This window comes from Lissotriton vulgaris, unplaced genomic scaffold, assembly GCF_964263255.1.
Source record: "Lissotriton vulgaris unplaced genomic scaffold, aLisVul1.2 SCAFFOLD_977, whole genome shotgun sequence".
Taxonomy (NCBI): domain Eukaryota; kingdom Metazoa; phylum Chordata; class Amphibia; order Caudata; family Salamandridae; genus Lissotriton; species Lissotriton vulgaris.
This window is the reverse complement of record NW_028252489.1, coordinates 170651-188947: the sequence shown is the minus strand read 5'-3', so window position 1 is coordinate 188947 and position 18297 is coordinate 170651. Positions and strand designations below refer to the sequence as shown.

Below are 18297 nucleotides of genomic sequence, written 5' to 3'. Positions count from 1 at the left end.
ATCACCAGCGACTGTGTGGGAAGCTTATAAAACAGTTTTGAGAGGGCAGGCCATCGCAACCATAACGGGACACAAGCGGACGCAAAAAGAGGAATTACTAGAGCTAGAAACACAACTAAACAGGGCAAATCTGACCCATATGGCTAACCCAACGGTAGACACACTAAACTCACTACAGCTTTCACAGAGGCTCCACAATGACCACCTGCGACGTGGAGTGATCGGCAATATAGAGGAAACGGTGCATAGAATATACAACATAGGGGATAAAGCGAGCAGGCTCCTGGCATGGCTGGATAAAAAAAGAGGGCAGGAGGCAGACACATTTTACAATTGCGGGGCTCCGATGGAGAAATGCATACACGTCCGCCCGAAATTGCAGAAGCCTTAGCTGATCACTACCATAGGGTATACACGCCAGATGTCGAAATAACACCGGAGATGGCAACGGTGGCACTTCATAATGTGCCGACCCGAACCCTAACACGAGAGGACGCGGAAGAGTTAGACGCTGACTTAACACCGGAAGAGATACAATTGGCAATTGGTGCGCTCCACTCGGGGAAGGCTCTGGGTCCCAATGGGATCCCCATTGAATGGTATAAGGTAGTGTCAGAGGTGTTAAGTAAGCCATTGCTGGCAATGTATAATGATAGTCTAGAAAGGGAGATTCTGTCCCTCGACCAGAGGATGGCGACAATTGTGGCGATTCCGAAACCAGACAGACCACTTGTAGAATGTACATCATACCGCCCAATAACGCTCATTAACGTAGAGGCCAAAATTTTAGCGAAGCTGTTAGCCAACAGACTGATGCCCCACCTCGCTCATCTAATCCACCCGGATCAGTCCGGGTTCATGCCGCACACGAGCATGGCATTGAATCTTAGAAGGATACACGGAGCGTTAGCTCGAGCCCCTTTGTTGACCGAACCAGCAGCCATCCTGTCATTGGACGCCAGGATGGCGTTCGATATGGTGGAATGGCAATATCTCTTTGCGACCGAGACTGCCGGGTGGGAAAATTGTTTACTTATTTTGGTAAAGTATTAAATTATATGGCAGCCGGCCTCAGGGTTGTAGGCAAAAGCTCTGTATGTGTTGCAAACCCCAATAAACGTCTTTGCAAAAAAAAAACCATGTTGTGTAAGGTGTCAAACACTTTGGAATACTACCCCCGCCAGTCCTGGCGGCGGGGGTAGCATTCCACCCTTCTAGAGGGAGAAGACATGTTGGTTACTGCTTTAACCGGTTAAACAGAGCCTCAGCATCACAAAATGGATGCTGCTGCCACAGACATGAGTCTGACCTCCTGCCGCTGGACGAAACTCCGGCAGGTGAGGCCTGGACAATAGGTTTCCTGCCTTGGGAGGTGCTAGCACCTCCCCAGACAGGCTTTTAGTGTATTGGGGCAGGGAGGGCTGCAAAACGAGACACTGCCTGGGGCACACAAGGTGCTCCATGCATAGCCCGGGTCAAACCAGTTGCTGGGGCACTCCAGCCCGCTCTGGCGCGAAACTCTCCAAAAGGAAAGGGGTGTAACCACCCCCTTCCCAGGTCCACCCATAGGAGGGACCTAGCAGGTAATCCAGCCCCTTAGATTAGTATAAAGATAGGAGCTGTGTCTAGAGAGATTATATTATCCTGGAACGAAACTCTGAAACAAAACTCTTGGACCTTCGACATTCTATACCGACTAGAAGACTGAAGACATCTCCCTTGTGGCCAAGGAGTGACCACCCTGTTCAAACAGGCACCACCAGTAACTTGCAGGTTTGCTTTGTCGACGCTCCCAAGGTAACCCGAAGACTCAGCTACTCAGGACTGGACTTCCAAACTTCGTGGACTCCGACCCACATCCACCATGACCCATGGCGGACACGAGAGACGTGGGACCAGAGTCCCTTGACATCCTGCATTTTGCTAACTGCATCAACTCCTGAGGTAACTCGCAGTTGTTCATTGGGGTATGAGAAGCCCCAGACCCGAGCACCATTTGCACCGAAGTTCACCCCCCTTCACTCCACGAATGCTGCGTGGGGCCCGCTCTTGCATTTCAGCTCGACGCGTCTTCCCGGTTGCTAGCACGTTGGCTAGTGACCCCCCTGAAGGAGAACCTTTGAAATCTTCTTGCTTTCCTAATTGCTCCAGGCTTGCTCCAGCTTCCCTGCAAAAGGAAAGCTCCCCAGACCTTGCTGGTCTGACTTGAAGCCAATCTTCACTTCCTGCGTGGGTTGCGGTTACCAAGGCTTGTTGGGTCCAATGCAGCAACGAACACCACAGTCAACTAGAACCTTTGTGGGACAGCTCGAATCCAGCTCCTGGTCATCGTCAACACCTCCTGGTCCTTGTGGCTGCAGAGACAAGCTTCACCTCTTCACCTGTTTGCATCGCAACATCACCTGGTTCCATCCTGGTTCCTTCGTGTTCACTGGCTAGTGACCTAGACTCTGTCCCCTCTGCTTTCAGGTTCTTCAGTTCTTCGATCCACCCTTGAATCCACCCGGACACTCTTCCTTCAGCCGCCTGCAGTACTTCTTTTGCAGGTCTCCATTGAAAGCATCGACGAAACCCGACACGAAAAGACACCTATGCACCTGGCTTCCCTGGGTGAGGTAACTCGAGTACTCCGGTGCTTCCGTGGGTATTGACTCTTCAAGTGTCCTAGTTAAAAGGGGTTTTACCGTAGTCCATCCGGAAGTGTCCTTAGGCAGTAACTTTGTGACTTCTTCGTTCTCCATTGTTAGTCAATGGGAACCCGCGCCTGTGTTTAGACACTGCAGGCTCCGCCCGTGGGTCTCCTACTTCCTAACCTTTGGTTCTGTAGTGTAGCCCCAGCAATTCCCTAGGCCCTAGGCCTATTCACTATTCCTGAAGTGGTCCTTATACCACTTACTTAGTATATGGTTCGTGAGGCCCCTAGGGCAGAATTGTATTTGTGCAACTTAAAGTATGCTTAATGAGTAACTTGTGATGTATTTCGATCTCTGACCTCATAAAGAGTTCAGAAGGGTTGTGTTAGAAATAAATACATATATGTTTGATATATACCTTGTGTGGTGTCCTTTCATTTGGTATTCAAGGGATTACATATGGCAAAACAGCTGGCTTCACATGCTATCTGATGTTTTAGCCTAAGACTGCTGGTCCATGCTACCACTAGGATAGCTTGTCTATAAGGTTGACTTTACAACCTAACAACAAAAAGAACCGGGGGTCTATAACGGAGCTTCAAGTACTCCGAGCTGCTGCAAAACTCCTACATAAGTGAGTTAGGCGCTAATAGAGCTATATAAGTCTCTATATCAAAATGTGTGCCAGGACAAACCTGTCGAAGGACCTACTGAGATTGTTGGTAAGACCCGTACAGAGATGTGTTGGATTCCCATCAAATAGGTATGTAGATCAAGTGTTCTCATTTGGTCATCCAAAAATGGGGTGGTATGTCTCTTGATCAATGAGACCCATCCATCGCCCTTACTCAATTGGGTCGCACCATCAATCGCTAAGGTACCCATGAACAAATGATAAAGATGGGATCGAGTGCAGTGCAAAAATCAAAAGTTGTGTGAGTTAAAAACAAGGGGTAAAAGGATCAATAGGCGAAAAACTCTAATGTAATTTGGCCTTTCCCTCAAACAAACAAGAACAATGCAGAGGAAGCAGTCTAAACATATAACTGCATTTACAGTGATGGTGATTTTGTTCCAGTTTCTTTGCAGACTTTACAACCACCATCAATAAGGGTCAATTAGACTGGTGCAAGGTGCCCACTAGAATAGTCAAGTCAAGTCAAGTCAGAGAATTTGTATAGCGCACTACATACCCAGAGGGTCTCAAGGCGCTTGAGGGGGGGTGGGGAATTACTTGTCGAATATCCACGTTTTAAGTTGCTTTCTGAATGCTAGGTGGTTCTGGGTAAGGCGAAGGTAAGTGGGAAGTGAGTTCCAGGTTTTAGCTGCCAGGTAGGAGAAGGATCTACCTCCCATGGTGGTTTTGTTGATGCGAGGTACAGTGGCAAGGGCTTGGTTGGATGATCGTAGCTGGCGGGAGGGGGTGTAGAAGGACAGTCGTGTGTTGAGGCATTCTGGTCCGAATTCGTAGAGTGCTTTGTGTGCGTGGGTCAGGAGCCGGAAAGTGATCCTCTTATTGACGGGAAGCCAGTGGAGTTTTTTCAGGTGACCAGAGATATGTTCTTTACGCGGGATGTCTAATATGAGCCGGGCTGAGGCATTTTGGATTCGTTGGAGTTTTTTCTGGAGTTTAGCGGTAGTACCGGCGTAGAGGGTGTTTCCATAGTCCAGTCGGCTCGTGACCAGAGCGTGGGTGACCATTTTCCTGGTTTCGGTGGGGATCCAACGAAATGTTTTTTTGAGCATGCGAAGAATGTTGAAGCAGGATGAGGAGACGGCGTTGACTTGTCTGTTCATTGAAAGTGAGGAATCCAGGATGACGCCCAGGTTCCGTGCGTGGTCTGTCGGGATGGGTGCTTTTCCAAGGGCTTCCGGCCACCAAGAGTCGTCCCATGCGGAGGGGGAGGTACCTAAGATGAGGACTTCTGTTTTATCTGAGTTCAGTTTCAGACGGCTGTGTTTCATCCATTCGGCTACTTCTTTCATTCCTTCGTGTAGGTTAGTTTTGGCGGTGCTAGGGTCATTGGTGAGTGATAGGATCAGTTGAGTGTCATCCGCGTAGGAGATGATGTTGAGGTTGTGTTGGCGTGCGATGACCGCGAGGGGGCTCATGTACACGTTGAAGAGGGTGGGGCTGAGTGAAGATCCTTGTGGTACGCCGCAGATGACTTCAGTGGCCTCTGACTTGAATGGTGGAAGGCGGACTCTCTGGGTTCTTCCAGTGAGGAACGAGGTGATCCATTCTAGTGCTTTTCCTTGTATTCCGATGTTTCTGAGGCGCTGTAGAAGGGTGCTGTGGCAGACTGTGTCGAAGGCTGCGGAGAGGTCGAGGAGGATGAGGGCGACTGTGTCTCCATTGTCCAGTAGAGTTCGAATGTCGTCTGTTGCTGCGATGAGGGCGGTCTCAGTGCTGTGTTTCGCTCGGAAGCCGGACTGTGAGGAGTCGAGGGATTTGTTGGCTTCGAGGAAGGCGGCGAGCTGGTTGTTGACAGCTTTTTCGATGACTTTGGCCGGGAATGGAAGGAGCGAGATGGGGCGGTAATTTTTGAGTTCGGTGGGGTCCGCTGTGGGTTTTTTCAGAAGGGCGCTGAGTTCAGCGTGTTTCCAGCTTTCCGGGAAGGTGGCGGAGTTGAAGGAGCAGTTGATGACGTCTCGGAGGTGCGGTGCTATGATGGAGTCTGCTTTGTTGAAGATGTGGTGAGGGCAAGGGTCTGTGGGGGATCCTGAGTGGATGGAGTTCATCAGGCGGATGGTGTCCTCAGTGGAGATTGGGTTCCAGTCATTAAGGATGTTCGAGGGGGGTGAAGGTCCATCAAATGGTTGGGTGGGTTGGTCTCCGGGTTGGTTGTCGAAGCTGTTGTGGATGTCTGCAATTTTGTTGTGGAAGAATGAAGCAAGGGAGTCGCAGAGGGCTTGAGAGGGGGTGATGTCGTTAGAGTTGGCCGAGGGATTGGTAAATTCCTTGACGATGTTGAAAAGTTCCTTGCTGTTGTGGGCGTTGTTATCTAGTCGGTCTTTGAAGGCAGTTTTCTTGGCCTTTTGGATCAGTTGGTGGTGTATGCGGGTGGCATTTTTGAAGGCGTCCTTGGTGCTGGTGGTTGGGTCTTGGGTGTGTCCAGGAGCGGCTTGGACGCAGTTGGGGGAGCGGCCGGGGTTAAGGGCTAGGAGGGTGGGGGCATCAAAGGTAATGCGGGAGGGCTGGGCAATGCGAGGGCCAGGGGGTCTGGCGCTGGGCGCGGTCCAGGCGCGGACGGGCGTAGACGGGCTTACCTTTGGCGCACCTTCTGCGCGGACTGGGCGCGGTCGCTGCGCGTACACGCTGCGCGTGAAATCCTCTCTCATATATAGATAGTGGAGGGGGCGGAGCGTGGGAGGGGCTGCTGGGAGGCGGGGAGCGGGGAGGAGACACGGTCCACGAGTGACCAGACCCAAAATGGACGGGCGGAAACCAAACAGGGATTGCAATCAGAGCGTCTAAAGTAAACAAAAACACAATCAAAGCAGCGCAATATACAAGGAGATGCCTTGCGCAGTGAAAACGATACCAGGCGCTATGTTCCCCTCTAGGCGCTCAGGGAATGCATCATAGTGGACATCATATACCAGGCCAGCTTCTCACACTTACACTTTACATTTAGACTTAATAACTTTAGGATCGTTTGTAAACCATTGGGCAGGGGGGAGATGAGTAAAGCTGCGTTTAGGTACAGGAGGCAGACAAATGTCAATGGCATTGGTTAGCCAGTCCGAGACAGCAGTATTTAATGAAAGCAAAGGTAAAGTGACATCAGGTATGCTAGTAGACAGAATAGTGTTAAAAGACTTCATATTCAACTTGCCCAAAGATCTTAGACTAACTGAGCTAGTAGGAGGGGCCACTACCCTGGATGTAGAAGGCTGCAGATTGAATGGAATTATAAAATGGTCAGACCAGTCTAACTGGAGCGCAGGAGTACTACAGTCATAGCAAAGATTGGACAAAATTGGATCCAGAAGGTGCCCCGCCTTATGAGTAGGGCCCTGATTCCATAACCGTAAGCTTAAGAGCCTCCAGATCAGATAAAAAAGTGCTGCATTTGTTATTCTGATTATCTTCTAGGTGAAGGTTCAGGTCACCTAGAATTGTCAAATTCGCTGCCTTTAAAATAAAGGGAGTGATAAGGTCAGCGAAAGTGGAGGTCCAGGCGCCGGGTTTCCCCGGAGGGCGATAAATTAAAATGCCAGACAAGGTCAGCTAAGGGGATACAGAGAGTTTAAACAAAGCCGCTTCAGACTCTGTGATGGAAATAGCTTCAAATTTACAGAAATTAGTAGATTCATAAATTATAGCAATCCCCCCGCCTTTACCTGTGTCACGATCTTTCCTGGACGAAGAGCGGTGGCAATGTCGGGCCCGAACTGGCATGACGCCATGTTTCGGTCAGACAGAGTGCACCTGGATGTTCAGTACTATGAAGGTCAAAAATATGATGCTTATTTTTGGCCATAGAACGACAGTTAAGGCTTAAAAAAATACAAATTCTGGAGACATGCCATTTTGGCAGAGGTGGTGCTGTGACAGACCTGAAGGCCAGTTCTGGAAATGGTGTTCATAAGACGCATAGGACCCAATGTAAAATTGCATTGAATGCAAGTAAAGCCGCGAAACGAGGAGTACATACAGCGCATTTAGGAGAAATATATTTACTAAGTCTGTGAAGTTGCGCCACTGCTCTATTTAAGTGTCTGATGTTCTGGAAGGCAGCGCAGCCTCCGTCAGTAGAATGTTGCCTCCGAGTGGCACAAAAATGGGCAGTAGTAGAGGCTGACGTCATGTCTCATGATCTGCAGCTCCGAGGGGATGGTGGACCTGCCAGGCTCTGGGATACTTAAGTGCTTAAACTCCTTGACAAATAAGACAACCCTGCATAATGGTTGGTTTTGTGAGATGGCTCTGCGTCAATGCTAGCCTCGACTGTGCACTTCGTTGGAGGACCTAGGAGACCTGGTCAGTCTCCACGCCCCATTGGGTGCTTTCTAGTGTCGGATGTTCTGTGTGCACTGCGCTTCGCATCCTCCCTCGCACAGATGCTCCTGTGATGCACCCTTTTCTTACAGTGATCATGTTATTGTTATTCTGTTCCCGCCCTCAAGGACCTAATCTGTTTTTGGCAGTTTTTGTTATTATAATCATAATTTTCTATTTTTGGCATCACCCTGATGGAGCGTTAACGGCGTTGTTAAATCCATTTGCTATATTGTTTTTACAACACGTTTCCATGTACACTAATTCCACTACTATATTGCTCGCTGATATATCAAATACTAGTGTTTCCACTGTAAACTAAAATGCTGATATATTTATTGATATATATCTGTCATCTACTGTTTGTGATATAACAAAATGGCAATAAATAAAAAAATAAAAAATAATTACCTTTTCGAAATGCTTAATTAAATAGCTCACTTTTCACCCTAACATGGGGTTGGCGCAGATAAAAATATGTAGTGTCCTTCACTGGGAGAAAAGTAAGCGCTGTAGAACAGAAAGAAGTGTTTTCACTCTTCTGAGAAAGTTTGTTTCTTTCAAACTCCCACAGATTTTGCTTCTTACTATGTTGCACATTTGTATTCAGCTTTTTTTACATTTTGCTCTTCTGTCTCCATATGTTAATTACTGTCACTGGGATTAGTTGATGTGCTGCATCGCCCATAATAGAAAAAATGCATAAATATTAAACAACTCATCTTCATATTGAGATGGATTATTGACATGTATGTGACTGTAACAACTGTATGTATATGTGCTGCGCTTGGCCCTTTTTGCAGGGTCATCCCTAAACTTTTTCCTTCCTCCTAGCCTTTTCTCTGACGTGTTGGTGCTTTTAGGCCTTTGAGCACTTTAGGACTGCTGTCCAGTGTAAAGTGCGTGCACTCTCTGTGTTACATTTGGTAAGATTGGTCTACACCTGTTTGGCATATTTAACTTACCTGTCAGTCCCTTGTTAAAGTGATATCCCATATACCCAGGGCTGGTAAATTAAATGCTACTGGTGTGCTTGCAGTGCTGATTGCGCCATCCATCAAAGTAGCCTTGTAAACCTATCTCAGGTCTCTGCCATTGCAGGGCCTGTGTGCGCAGTGCCACTGCCGCTGTGGCGTGGCACCTACAGTGTGTGCCATGTCTGTGACACCCCTTTTCCTGCATATCAGCCACCCCAAAGGTAGGCTCTAGCTAGACCTATGGGCAGGGTGCATTGTAGGTAATATATAGGACATGCACCTTAAGTGTGTGACATGTCCTGGTAGTGACAAACAGCCATTTTGGTTCCTCACTACTGTGGGGCTGCCCTCCCATAGGAATGCATTGGGGATTCCCTGTTAAGTGTTTCAGTGGAAATTCCAGATATGAGAGGAGCAGCATGGTCAGGTTTAGTATATTTGGAATTGTGATAATAAATGCTGCGCAATGGTGTACACAGATTTATTATGACTATTTTAGAAATGCCACTTTCAGAAGTTTAACCCAAAATGGTGGCTTGGCCCAATGGGAGGGAGGGTAGGCAGGGCCTGGACTAGAGAAAACAAAAGTGTGCCTATGCCTCCAAGAAATGCAATAATGCAAACACTGAATGATTAGAGATAAACCATAAATTTATTAGTTTATCTCGACAAAACTTTTGTCATTGAATCAATACATAAGTTACAAAATTCACTTATTTTAGGAGCAGACAAAGAAAGAACCATCAACTTCCTTTCTAGCCATATGGAGATCAATCAAACAGTGTGTGTGTATTTACAGTGAATCAATTATAAAGCAAAACCATTGCACTAAATCGTACATACATGGACATTAATGAATCAGAAAGAAACTTTACGAAAAAACAGGTAAACAATCACAGTTGAAAAAATCATAAGTAAAGCAACATATGAGAGCATGGGTGAATCTTTCAAATACAACAACCCCTTGCTCATGAAATGAATTCGTTTGTGTATATAATCACAGTAAGCCCATGTATGTACGATTTAGTGCAATGGTTTTGCTTTATAATTGATTCACTGTAAATACACACACACTGTTTGATTGATCTCCATATGGCTAGAAAGGAAGTTGATGGTTCTTTCTTTGTCTGCTCCTAAAATAAGTGAATTTTGTAACTTATGTATTGATTCAATGACAAAAGTTTTGTCGAGATAAACTAATAAATTTATGGTTTATCTCTAATCATTCAGTGTTTGCATTATTGCATTTCTTGGAGGCATAGGCACACTTTTGTTTTCACTTTCAGAAGTTGGCATTTCTGTGTGCTATGTGTCTAGGTGCCTGACGTGAATTGCATGTCTGGTTTTTGACTGACAGGGGCTGGGAGGTGTGTGTGGCTCCAGGAGGGGCAGGGTGAGTCAGCACTAGGCTGAATGGGACATCTGCATTGGGAGTAGTGGGAGGAGTAAACTCCTGACCCTGAATAGGTCTGTGCCTAGCCTGTACAATGCTGGCTCCGCCCCCTGTGATGTGTCTGATCACTGAGCCCCCACCTGACAAAGGGAAAGAGGAGCCTGGTAAACAAAGTGCTCCAATTCCCCCTAACCAGTTTTTGCTGGTTCCCCCAAACCCTGCATTGCAGACAAAGGAGAGAGGTAGTATAAGTATAGGGGTTGTGACCCCATGATTGGGTGCTTGTGCTTGTTTGTGAACCTGCTGGGGCGTGCTGCTGCTGGGGACCAGGAGGAACCGCCATGAGGGCTTGCCTCCCTGAGCACAGCGTTGCCTCCTGGATCTCTCAGGACTTTTGCTGTTGGAGCTATGGCTCCTAGCGTCTCATGAGTGCTATATAATTTCCAAAAGAAGAGGAAAGCATGGGTTTTACAGCTCTGAGCTGTCCGTGGAGGAGGATATCCCCGGCGTAGGGATTCCCCGTGTTGCCGATGAGGCGGGAGCCCACCCCGCTCTCATGCCAAATTATCTTTATTTACGGCGCGTGCCCACCCCGCATTGATGAGTTTATATTCTCCTCGCGGGTGCCCAGTCTGCATTGAGGAGTTTATATTTGCCTCGCAGGTGCCCACCCCGCTTATTTACTTTGCGGGTGCCCACCCCGCATATGGAATCTCCAGGGGGCTGCCATGATCGAGCGTGGCAAACCGGAAGCCAGGCAGGCTGCCTGGCGGTGGGCGGAGCCTGCCGCATGCCGCCGGAAGTGAGCAGGGCTCCCGTGAGCTAAGGGAAGCCCCGCGTATGCGGCAGAGGATCCCCGGTGCCTGTCCCCAGTCCAGGGGAGGCCGGAGAAGATCCAAGTGTGGGACCAGAGAGTCAGGAGAGAGAGTCCCAGAGGAGAGGGGGCCCTCCTGAGCATGCCGCCCGAGACGAGAGGAGCCCAGATAGTTCCGGTGAGTGGGGACTCCATGTGCACATTGTTGGTGCCTGAGTGGTCCCGCCGTTGCGGGCCGCTCCAGCGCTGGGGGCAATTTTGTTTAGTAAGAGTCCCCGAGGGCTCCGGTGAGTTGGTGCTGATCGAGGCACATGGTCAGGGCTTTTTGGCCACAGTTGTCCGCTTGACAGTGGGCAGCTGCAACGATTGGGCAGCTCTAAGACTTCAGGTGCCAGATTGCCCGATTCAGTTGACTTGGTTCTGGATGTCTGATGTTTCCATGTTTCTGTGTTAGCATGGATGGTGTCAGACACAGTCTTTGGTGGAGAAATAGAGAGAGTTCTAACAGTGTGGTGAACCACGGTTGGCGTGCCCAAGTGGGAGCTACCAGGATCATTTTGAGAGACTGTTGTCTTAGCTTGCGAACTACTAATGGTATCAGTGGGAGTGGCGGAAAAGCGTTCGCAAATCTGCCTGACCAGTTCATCCATATCGCATTGCCCTTGGACAACGGGTGTGGAAACCTGGTGGCGAAGGTTGGGCATTTGTGTTTTCGTGTGTGGCGAACAGATCTATGTCTGGATGACCCCACTTCTGAAAAAATGGTGTGAGAACTTGCAGATGTAGTTCCCATTCGTGAATCTCTTGTGTCTGTCGACTTAACAGATCTGCTATCTGATTGTGAACTCCTGGAAGGCGTTCTGCCAATAGATATATTTTTTGTGGAATGGTCCATCTCCAAATGTTCTGTGCAAGCTGGGACAGTTGTAGAGAGTGTGTCCCTGTTTTTGTATATAGTACATGGCTGTCATGTTGTCCGTCCGGATCAAGACAGCTTTGTTTTGTACATGTACTTGGAAGGACTTGAGCGCTAAAAATATCGCTAGCAGCTCTAGGTGACTGATGTGGAGCACTTTTTGTTTAGTGGTCCATCTTCCTTGAGTTGAATGGTGTAGGAGGTGGGCTCCCCATCCTGTCAGGGATGCGTCTGCTGTCAGTACTATTTGTGGAACAGGCTCGAGGAACTATCGCCCTCTGGACAAGTTTTTGGTGTTCCACCACAGCAGAGAGCGATGTGTGCGGCTGTCCACCAACACCAGGTCTGTAAGTTGTCCTAGAGCCTGGTTCCACTGTCGTGCTAGACATACTTGCAATGGGCGCATTTTCAATCTTGCATATGGTACAATAAAATGCAAATTGCCATCATGCCTATTAATTGCATGAACACTCTGGCTGGCAGAGAGTGTTGGTTAAGAAACTTTGTGACTAACGCCTGAATGCTGTGTATCCTGGCTGGACTGGGATACACTAGAGCTGTAGACATGTTTATTGTAGCCCCTAGGTATTGATGTACATGAGAGGGCTGGAGATGCGACTTGGTGTAGTTTATTGTGAACCCTAAGTAGTGTAATGTCTAAATTGTTTGGGATGTGTGTTGGACACACTGATTGAATGATTTGGCTTTTATGAGTCAATCGTCTAGGTATGGGAAGACATGGATGTGTTGCCTCCTGAGATGTGCTGCTACTACTCCTAGGTACTTTGTGAACACTCTTGGTGCGGTTGTGACCCCGAATGGAAGGACTTTGAACTGATAGTGTTGTCCTTGTAGATCTAGTGTAGTCAGGAATTCGCCTTGTTGCAACAGTGGGAGCACTTGTTGTAATGTGATCATATGAAAATGATCTGAGTGTATATACAGATTGAGGGGCCGGAGGTCGAGAATCGGTTCTAGTGTCCCGTCCTTCTTGGGTATTAGGAAATATAGCGAGTGAACCCCTGTTCCGTCTTGTTGTAACGGAACTATTTCTATTGCGTCCTTTTGAAGCAATGATAGAACTTCTTGCTCGAGCAGCGTGAGACGTTCTGTAGACATTGTACGCTGTTTAGGTGGTATATGTGGAGGGGTAGCTGTAAGTTCTAGGCAGTAGCCATACTGGATAACCTGTCTTACCCACTTGTCTGTTGTGATGGAATTCCAGACAGGTAAGAACTGTGTTAGTCTTCCCCCTACAGGAGTGGAATGCTGTTAGGGAAGTTGAAGAAAGTCACTGTTTTGTGGTGGGAGAGGTTCGACTATTGTTATTTCCTCGACCTCTCCCCTTATTGTTGTTGCCTCTATAGCCTCCTCTAAAATATCCTCTATCGGAAGATGTTTGTGTACTATTTTTAAAGGAAGCTGATTGTCTGCTCCAGCTTGTTTGGAGCCTCCTCCATAAAAGGAGCGACAAAAGGAGCCTCTAGCAGGGGTGGATTGCAGAGCTCCCACAGACTTGGCTGTATCAGTGTCCTTTTTCATTTTTTCAAGTGCTGTGTCTACCTCTTGTCCAAGCAATTGTTGTTGGTTGAATGGCTGATTTAAGATAGTGGTTTGCACCTCTTGCTAAAATCCTGAAATGCGTAGCCAAGAATGACATCTAAGGAGGACACTAGTGTTTATTGCTCTAGATGCAGTGTCTGCTACATCAAGTGCACATTTTATTAAGGCATTTGAGATTAGTTTACCTTCTTGAATAAGGTCATCTACTTGTGCTTTATATTGGTCAGGTAGATGTTGTAAAAGCTTCTCTAACTGATCATAGTGAGCTCTGTCGTATCTTGCGAGGAGGGCTTGTGTGTTAGCTATGCACTATGTATTGCTAGCTTGGGCAGCTATTTGCTTGCCTGAAGCGTCTATTATTTTTGATTCCTTATCAGGGGGTGTTTGGGAGTTTGCCCTTTCCCTAGCATGTGAAACGAGAAGGGAATCTAAGGGTAGTTGTCCCTTAATGTAGGCAGGATCTGCCGGGGCTGGTCTTTACTTTTTCTCTATTCTTGGGTTTATGATCCTAGCTCGTACAGGATCTTTAACACCATCTCTGCTTGGGATCTCCTTCTCCTGTGCTGTACTATAAGAGAAATGGGTGTGGTCATGACGAGCTCAGCTCGTCATGAGCACATGAGCACCGTGCCTCATGACAAGCTGAGCTCGTCATGAGCACGGAAGGGGTTAAACACTTTTTGGGCATGTTTAATGACCTCTTTAATCATAGGCAGTATTTGAACAGATTTTTGTGAGTGTTCAAAAGTGTCTAATAAGAAATCTTCTTCTGCCTCATCTGAGTGTATTGTGACATTATGATAGATGGCAGCCCTATTAAGTAAGTATCCAAAACCAATACTGTCTTCTGGAGGGCAAGGTTTGGATGGATATGTATGTGGGCCAGGAATATCTGGTACATCCTGTGGGATTGGGAACTCCCAGTCTGGTGTATAGGGAAAAGGCTCATCTGGGTCTCCCCCTCCCCCTATGCTATAGTCATCATCATTCTGAGGAGGTGTATGTGGTGAAGAATGAGGAGGAGAATTTTGAGGTGAAATTCTGAAGGAGAATGAGGTGGAGGAGAAGGTAAAGGAGAAGAAGGATGCATAGGAGATGTGGCAGAGTCCTTCTTCTTGACATCCACTGTAGGTGTAGGTGCTGACTCTGCTTTTCTCTTCCTGTGTGGTGTAGTGGAAACGTCCTGTTTTAGGGTCACTGTAGATCCTTTTTTGCAAAGGATCAGGTTGAAAAAGATCCTCTTCTTGAGGAACTCCTTTCGGCACCGATTTTTTCGGTTCCAGACATGGTTGGTGCTTGTCTTTAGCCATAGAAGCTGTTGTAGGGTCCTTTGGCGTAGATTTCGGCGCCAACGATATTGTCTTTGGAGTTGAAGCCTGTTTCGTGGGCTTTTGGGCATCAGACACAGGCCTTGCTGGTTTTGGCACCGAAGATATAGGCTTTGGAGTCTAAGCTGTTTTCGTCGGCTTCGAAGTGTCGGAAGTAGTCTTCATTGTTTTCGGAGCCGTCTTATCTTTTTCGTATTGTCTTTCGGAACCGGGGCTTCCTTCAGTTTCGGTGCCGAGGGAGCTGGTAGTATCGGCATGTGCGGTTTCCTCGTTATGGAGCTACCGGAAGGCTTGAGCATTTTCTTCGGAGCCGGGCTTGATGGCGGGGCTTTCGAAGTGTTTTTTCGGTGGTGACTGGGCCCTGGAGGCGGAGTGTTGACCTTTGCCTTCGATTTATGTGTTGGGTCTGTGTAAGGGGCAGTAGTACTCACGCGCTGACCCGAAGGTATGGAATCGCCTGCCTCGAATACGATTTGGAGATCGCCTGAATCTTCCTCTGGGACACATGGTTCTTCGTCGAAGATATCCACTTGTTCCGGAGCCGATCTCTGCATATCGTGTCGATGGGCCCTCCGATCCCGAATGGTCTTTTTAGGACGAAAGGATGCGCAGGCTGTACAGACTCAGGGCATCTTTTGAATGGCGTCCTTTCCATGAGTTTGATATCGAAAGTTGCTTGGCAAAGTTTGTAATTGTTTACGCGCTGCAAAACGACTATTAAGTAGATTTCGAATCAGAGTGGAAAAGTTACATCCGAACCCAGTGGCGGAAAAAAACTATCTAAAGATGGAGTCGATGCCCATGCGCACTATAGTCCAAGGGAGGAGTCTCTTATCTCGACAGCAACATGCAATCATCCGAGCCCAACACCAGGTGGCGATCTAATATTCAGTGTGAGATCTGCAGCTCATATGCCTCGAACATATGTTTAATGGACCCTGATTTATGCCTCTAATGTGGTTTATGTATGAGGTTATTTGCATAATGTGGTTTATGCTTGTGAGGTTATTCTCTGCTGTGATTTATGCCCTTAATTTGATTCATGATTAGGAGGTTATGGTCCAATATGTTTAGGCTTATGAGATTGGCGCATAATGTATTTTACGCCTGATGTGATATGGTGCATAGTATGATTTGTATTGCAGGATATAATGCTGAGTACAGTGTTTGCCAGTAATTACTGGTTGTGTTCTATGTTTATTAATGGTTCCACATTTACTATTTTCACTTTGTGATGGTTCTGACAGTGGCCCAATTGGCCCTGTCATGTGTATATAATCCCCTGTAAATATTGCCTAGTGCCAGTTGGCACAGTGTATATTGTGTGATTACTATTCTAATGTGTTTATGACAATACAAATGCTATTTGTTATATATAACCTTGTGTGAAGTTACTTTTGTGTTGTGCCCAGTATGTTGCTGCTGTGTGTGTGCTGCACAAACGCTTTACACATTGGCGCAAAGCTCGGGCCACGCTACCAAGGGGGTGAGAAGGGGTTAACTTCAGCGTGTAACTCCCTTGCCCTGACTAGAGAGGTGGTTTCTGCCTGGCTTAGGCGCAAACCCTAGCCAACCAGAACCCCATTTCTAACATTATTGTATTGAGCTCTCAGCATAAAAGGGACAGTATAGAAATGTCTGTCTGTATGGTGTGTGCCTGTCGGAGAGCATGGCGTCACTGTGCATTGACCCTGACAGGAGATCATGTGGGTTCTGCCAACACATGACACACTGCACACAAAATATAGACAGTTTGGTGATATTTGCATTTTCTACCATGGTGATTTTCTTCTCCATCTCTTCTAGTTTTTCATGCAGTGTTTGCTTATTCTCTTTCAGGAGCTGCTGCAGTTTTTCAAACTCAGATTCAATTTTCTGCTTCTCAGTTCTTAACTTGTCCTGTCAGGAGTAAAGAAAAGATGGGTAGATATTAAAAAGCTTTTTACTGAAGGTGCAGCTACAGGAACGGGTACACACAGCACGTCCACCAATGCCACCAGAGCCACAACTCCACTGCGAAGGTAAATGAGGACTAACTTACAATAAACTGAAAGAGCAAAGGTTTCGGAGGAATCTGCAGTGTGAGCAATATAGTGTCTGCCCGTGTGAACTCTGAGACCTAAGCCATTGAACTGATCTACGCAGCAGCCAGTAAGGAGATTGATGTTAAAGGGAAGCTGTGCATGAATAATGCCTCGGTCCATATTGCATACTGGGGTCTATAAACATTAGACCTCCTAGGGAGGGAAGAAGGCACCAGAGGGGGTGCTGGAACTTTCTTGGGACTGTACATAGCATGCCTGTAATTATAAATTTACTGAACTATGTGGTATTTTTTTTTTGCTGTGAATTTAAAGGACTCTCTATGTAACTAGAAATAAGCACTGGGCTAGACATAACATTACTTTGTTGATTGACTGGTGAGTCCTGAGTGCTTACCCCAACCGGTAACCGCCCTAAGAAGACTTTGACTGCTCAACCTTCGCTCCCCTGAGAGTCAAATGCAGAAAGGGATGTCCTTGGCCCAGCTTGCCGGGGCATAGTTGCAACCCTGAGGCTGGTGAGCAGAGCTATGATCTAATGGCCAGAGTTTAGCAGCAATGAAAGGGTCACTCAGCTGTCAATACTATTGGGCGTATAACGCCAAGTAAAATAACAACCACTACAGAATGAAGGGTGTACACCAGGAAAACACTTCCCAAAAATTCTGAGAGGGACTATCAGATACCACCAAAATATTTATATTGAAACTCTCTTTAACTTGACCGCTGTAGTCCTCATGATGAATACTTAAGTGTCACGACCAAGATAAGGCCTAATTGTTAGAAGGGGCGATCCCAGGGGGGCACAGAAGACGTCTTCCGACCACCCCGTGACCCACCTCTCCTAGGAACACTGCCAAGCACTGGCGGGAGACACTTCAGGAGAAGAGTCTAGTAGCAAGGATCGTAGGCGCTGAGATCTCACCACTCGACAAAGGGTTACTGGAGAACATGTTCTTTATCCAACAGAAGTATTTGGATCTTTATGATCAACACGTGGTCAAATATTTACATTCGGATCAAGAGTTCACAAAGTCTCGGTTGCAAGGGTGTGGGTAGCGGGACAGTCTTGTTACTTAGGGTCAATGCGCAGCACATCCGGCGCACGGCTCTCAATCCTCGAGCCGGGAGATACGGTAAAGTCAAGGCTCCAGCCGGACCAGAATACTCTCCTAGCCGCAACCAAGTCAGCAGGGCTCGAGCAGGAATTAACGGAGGGTCCTTCGGTCTTTGGGGAGCCGCGATCCAATCAGCAGGGCTCCAGCCGAGTTGTTCAGGTGTTTCTTTAGGGGTCAAGGGAGCCGTGACCACGTCAGCAGGGCTCAGACGGTTACAGGCAGATGTTTGTCTCTGTCAAGCTTGAGCCGCGACCAAGTCAGCAGGGCTCGCCAAGATTCCAAAGTTTGGGTAGCATTCTTCTTCGATGATCGTCGATCCGCGACCAGGTCAGCAGGGCTCTCTTCGTCCAGGATTCAACAACCGATAGTTCCAGAGCACCCCTTGTTATAGTCCTGTTTCCCTTTGAAGTCCGGAGCCCACGCAGGCAGGGGTCTGGAGCCTGGGGGCTGCTTGTCGGGGTTTCCTGCCACCCAGCCCTGTTATCCTTTGAAGTTGGGTCCGGGGGAT

At 47.6% G+C, this 18297-nt stretch overlaps 1 protein-coding gene across 1 annotated transcript in view; it reads right to left on the bottom strand.

Annotated features, from left to right (window-relative positions):
* Positions 1–18297, bottom strand: part of LOC147662136 (E3 ubiquitin-protein ligase TRIM39-like) — a 183751-nt gene that overhangs the window by 50179 nt on the left and 115275 nt on the right. The window contains exon 3 of the mRNA XM_086951084.1: positions 16309–16528. Coding sequence (XP_086807210.1) covers positions 16309–16528 — 220 coding nt within the window. The remainder of the gene's footprint in view (positions 1–16308; positions 16529–18297) is intronic.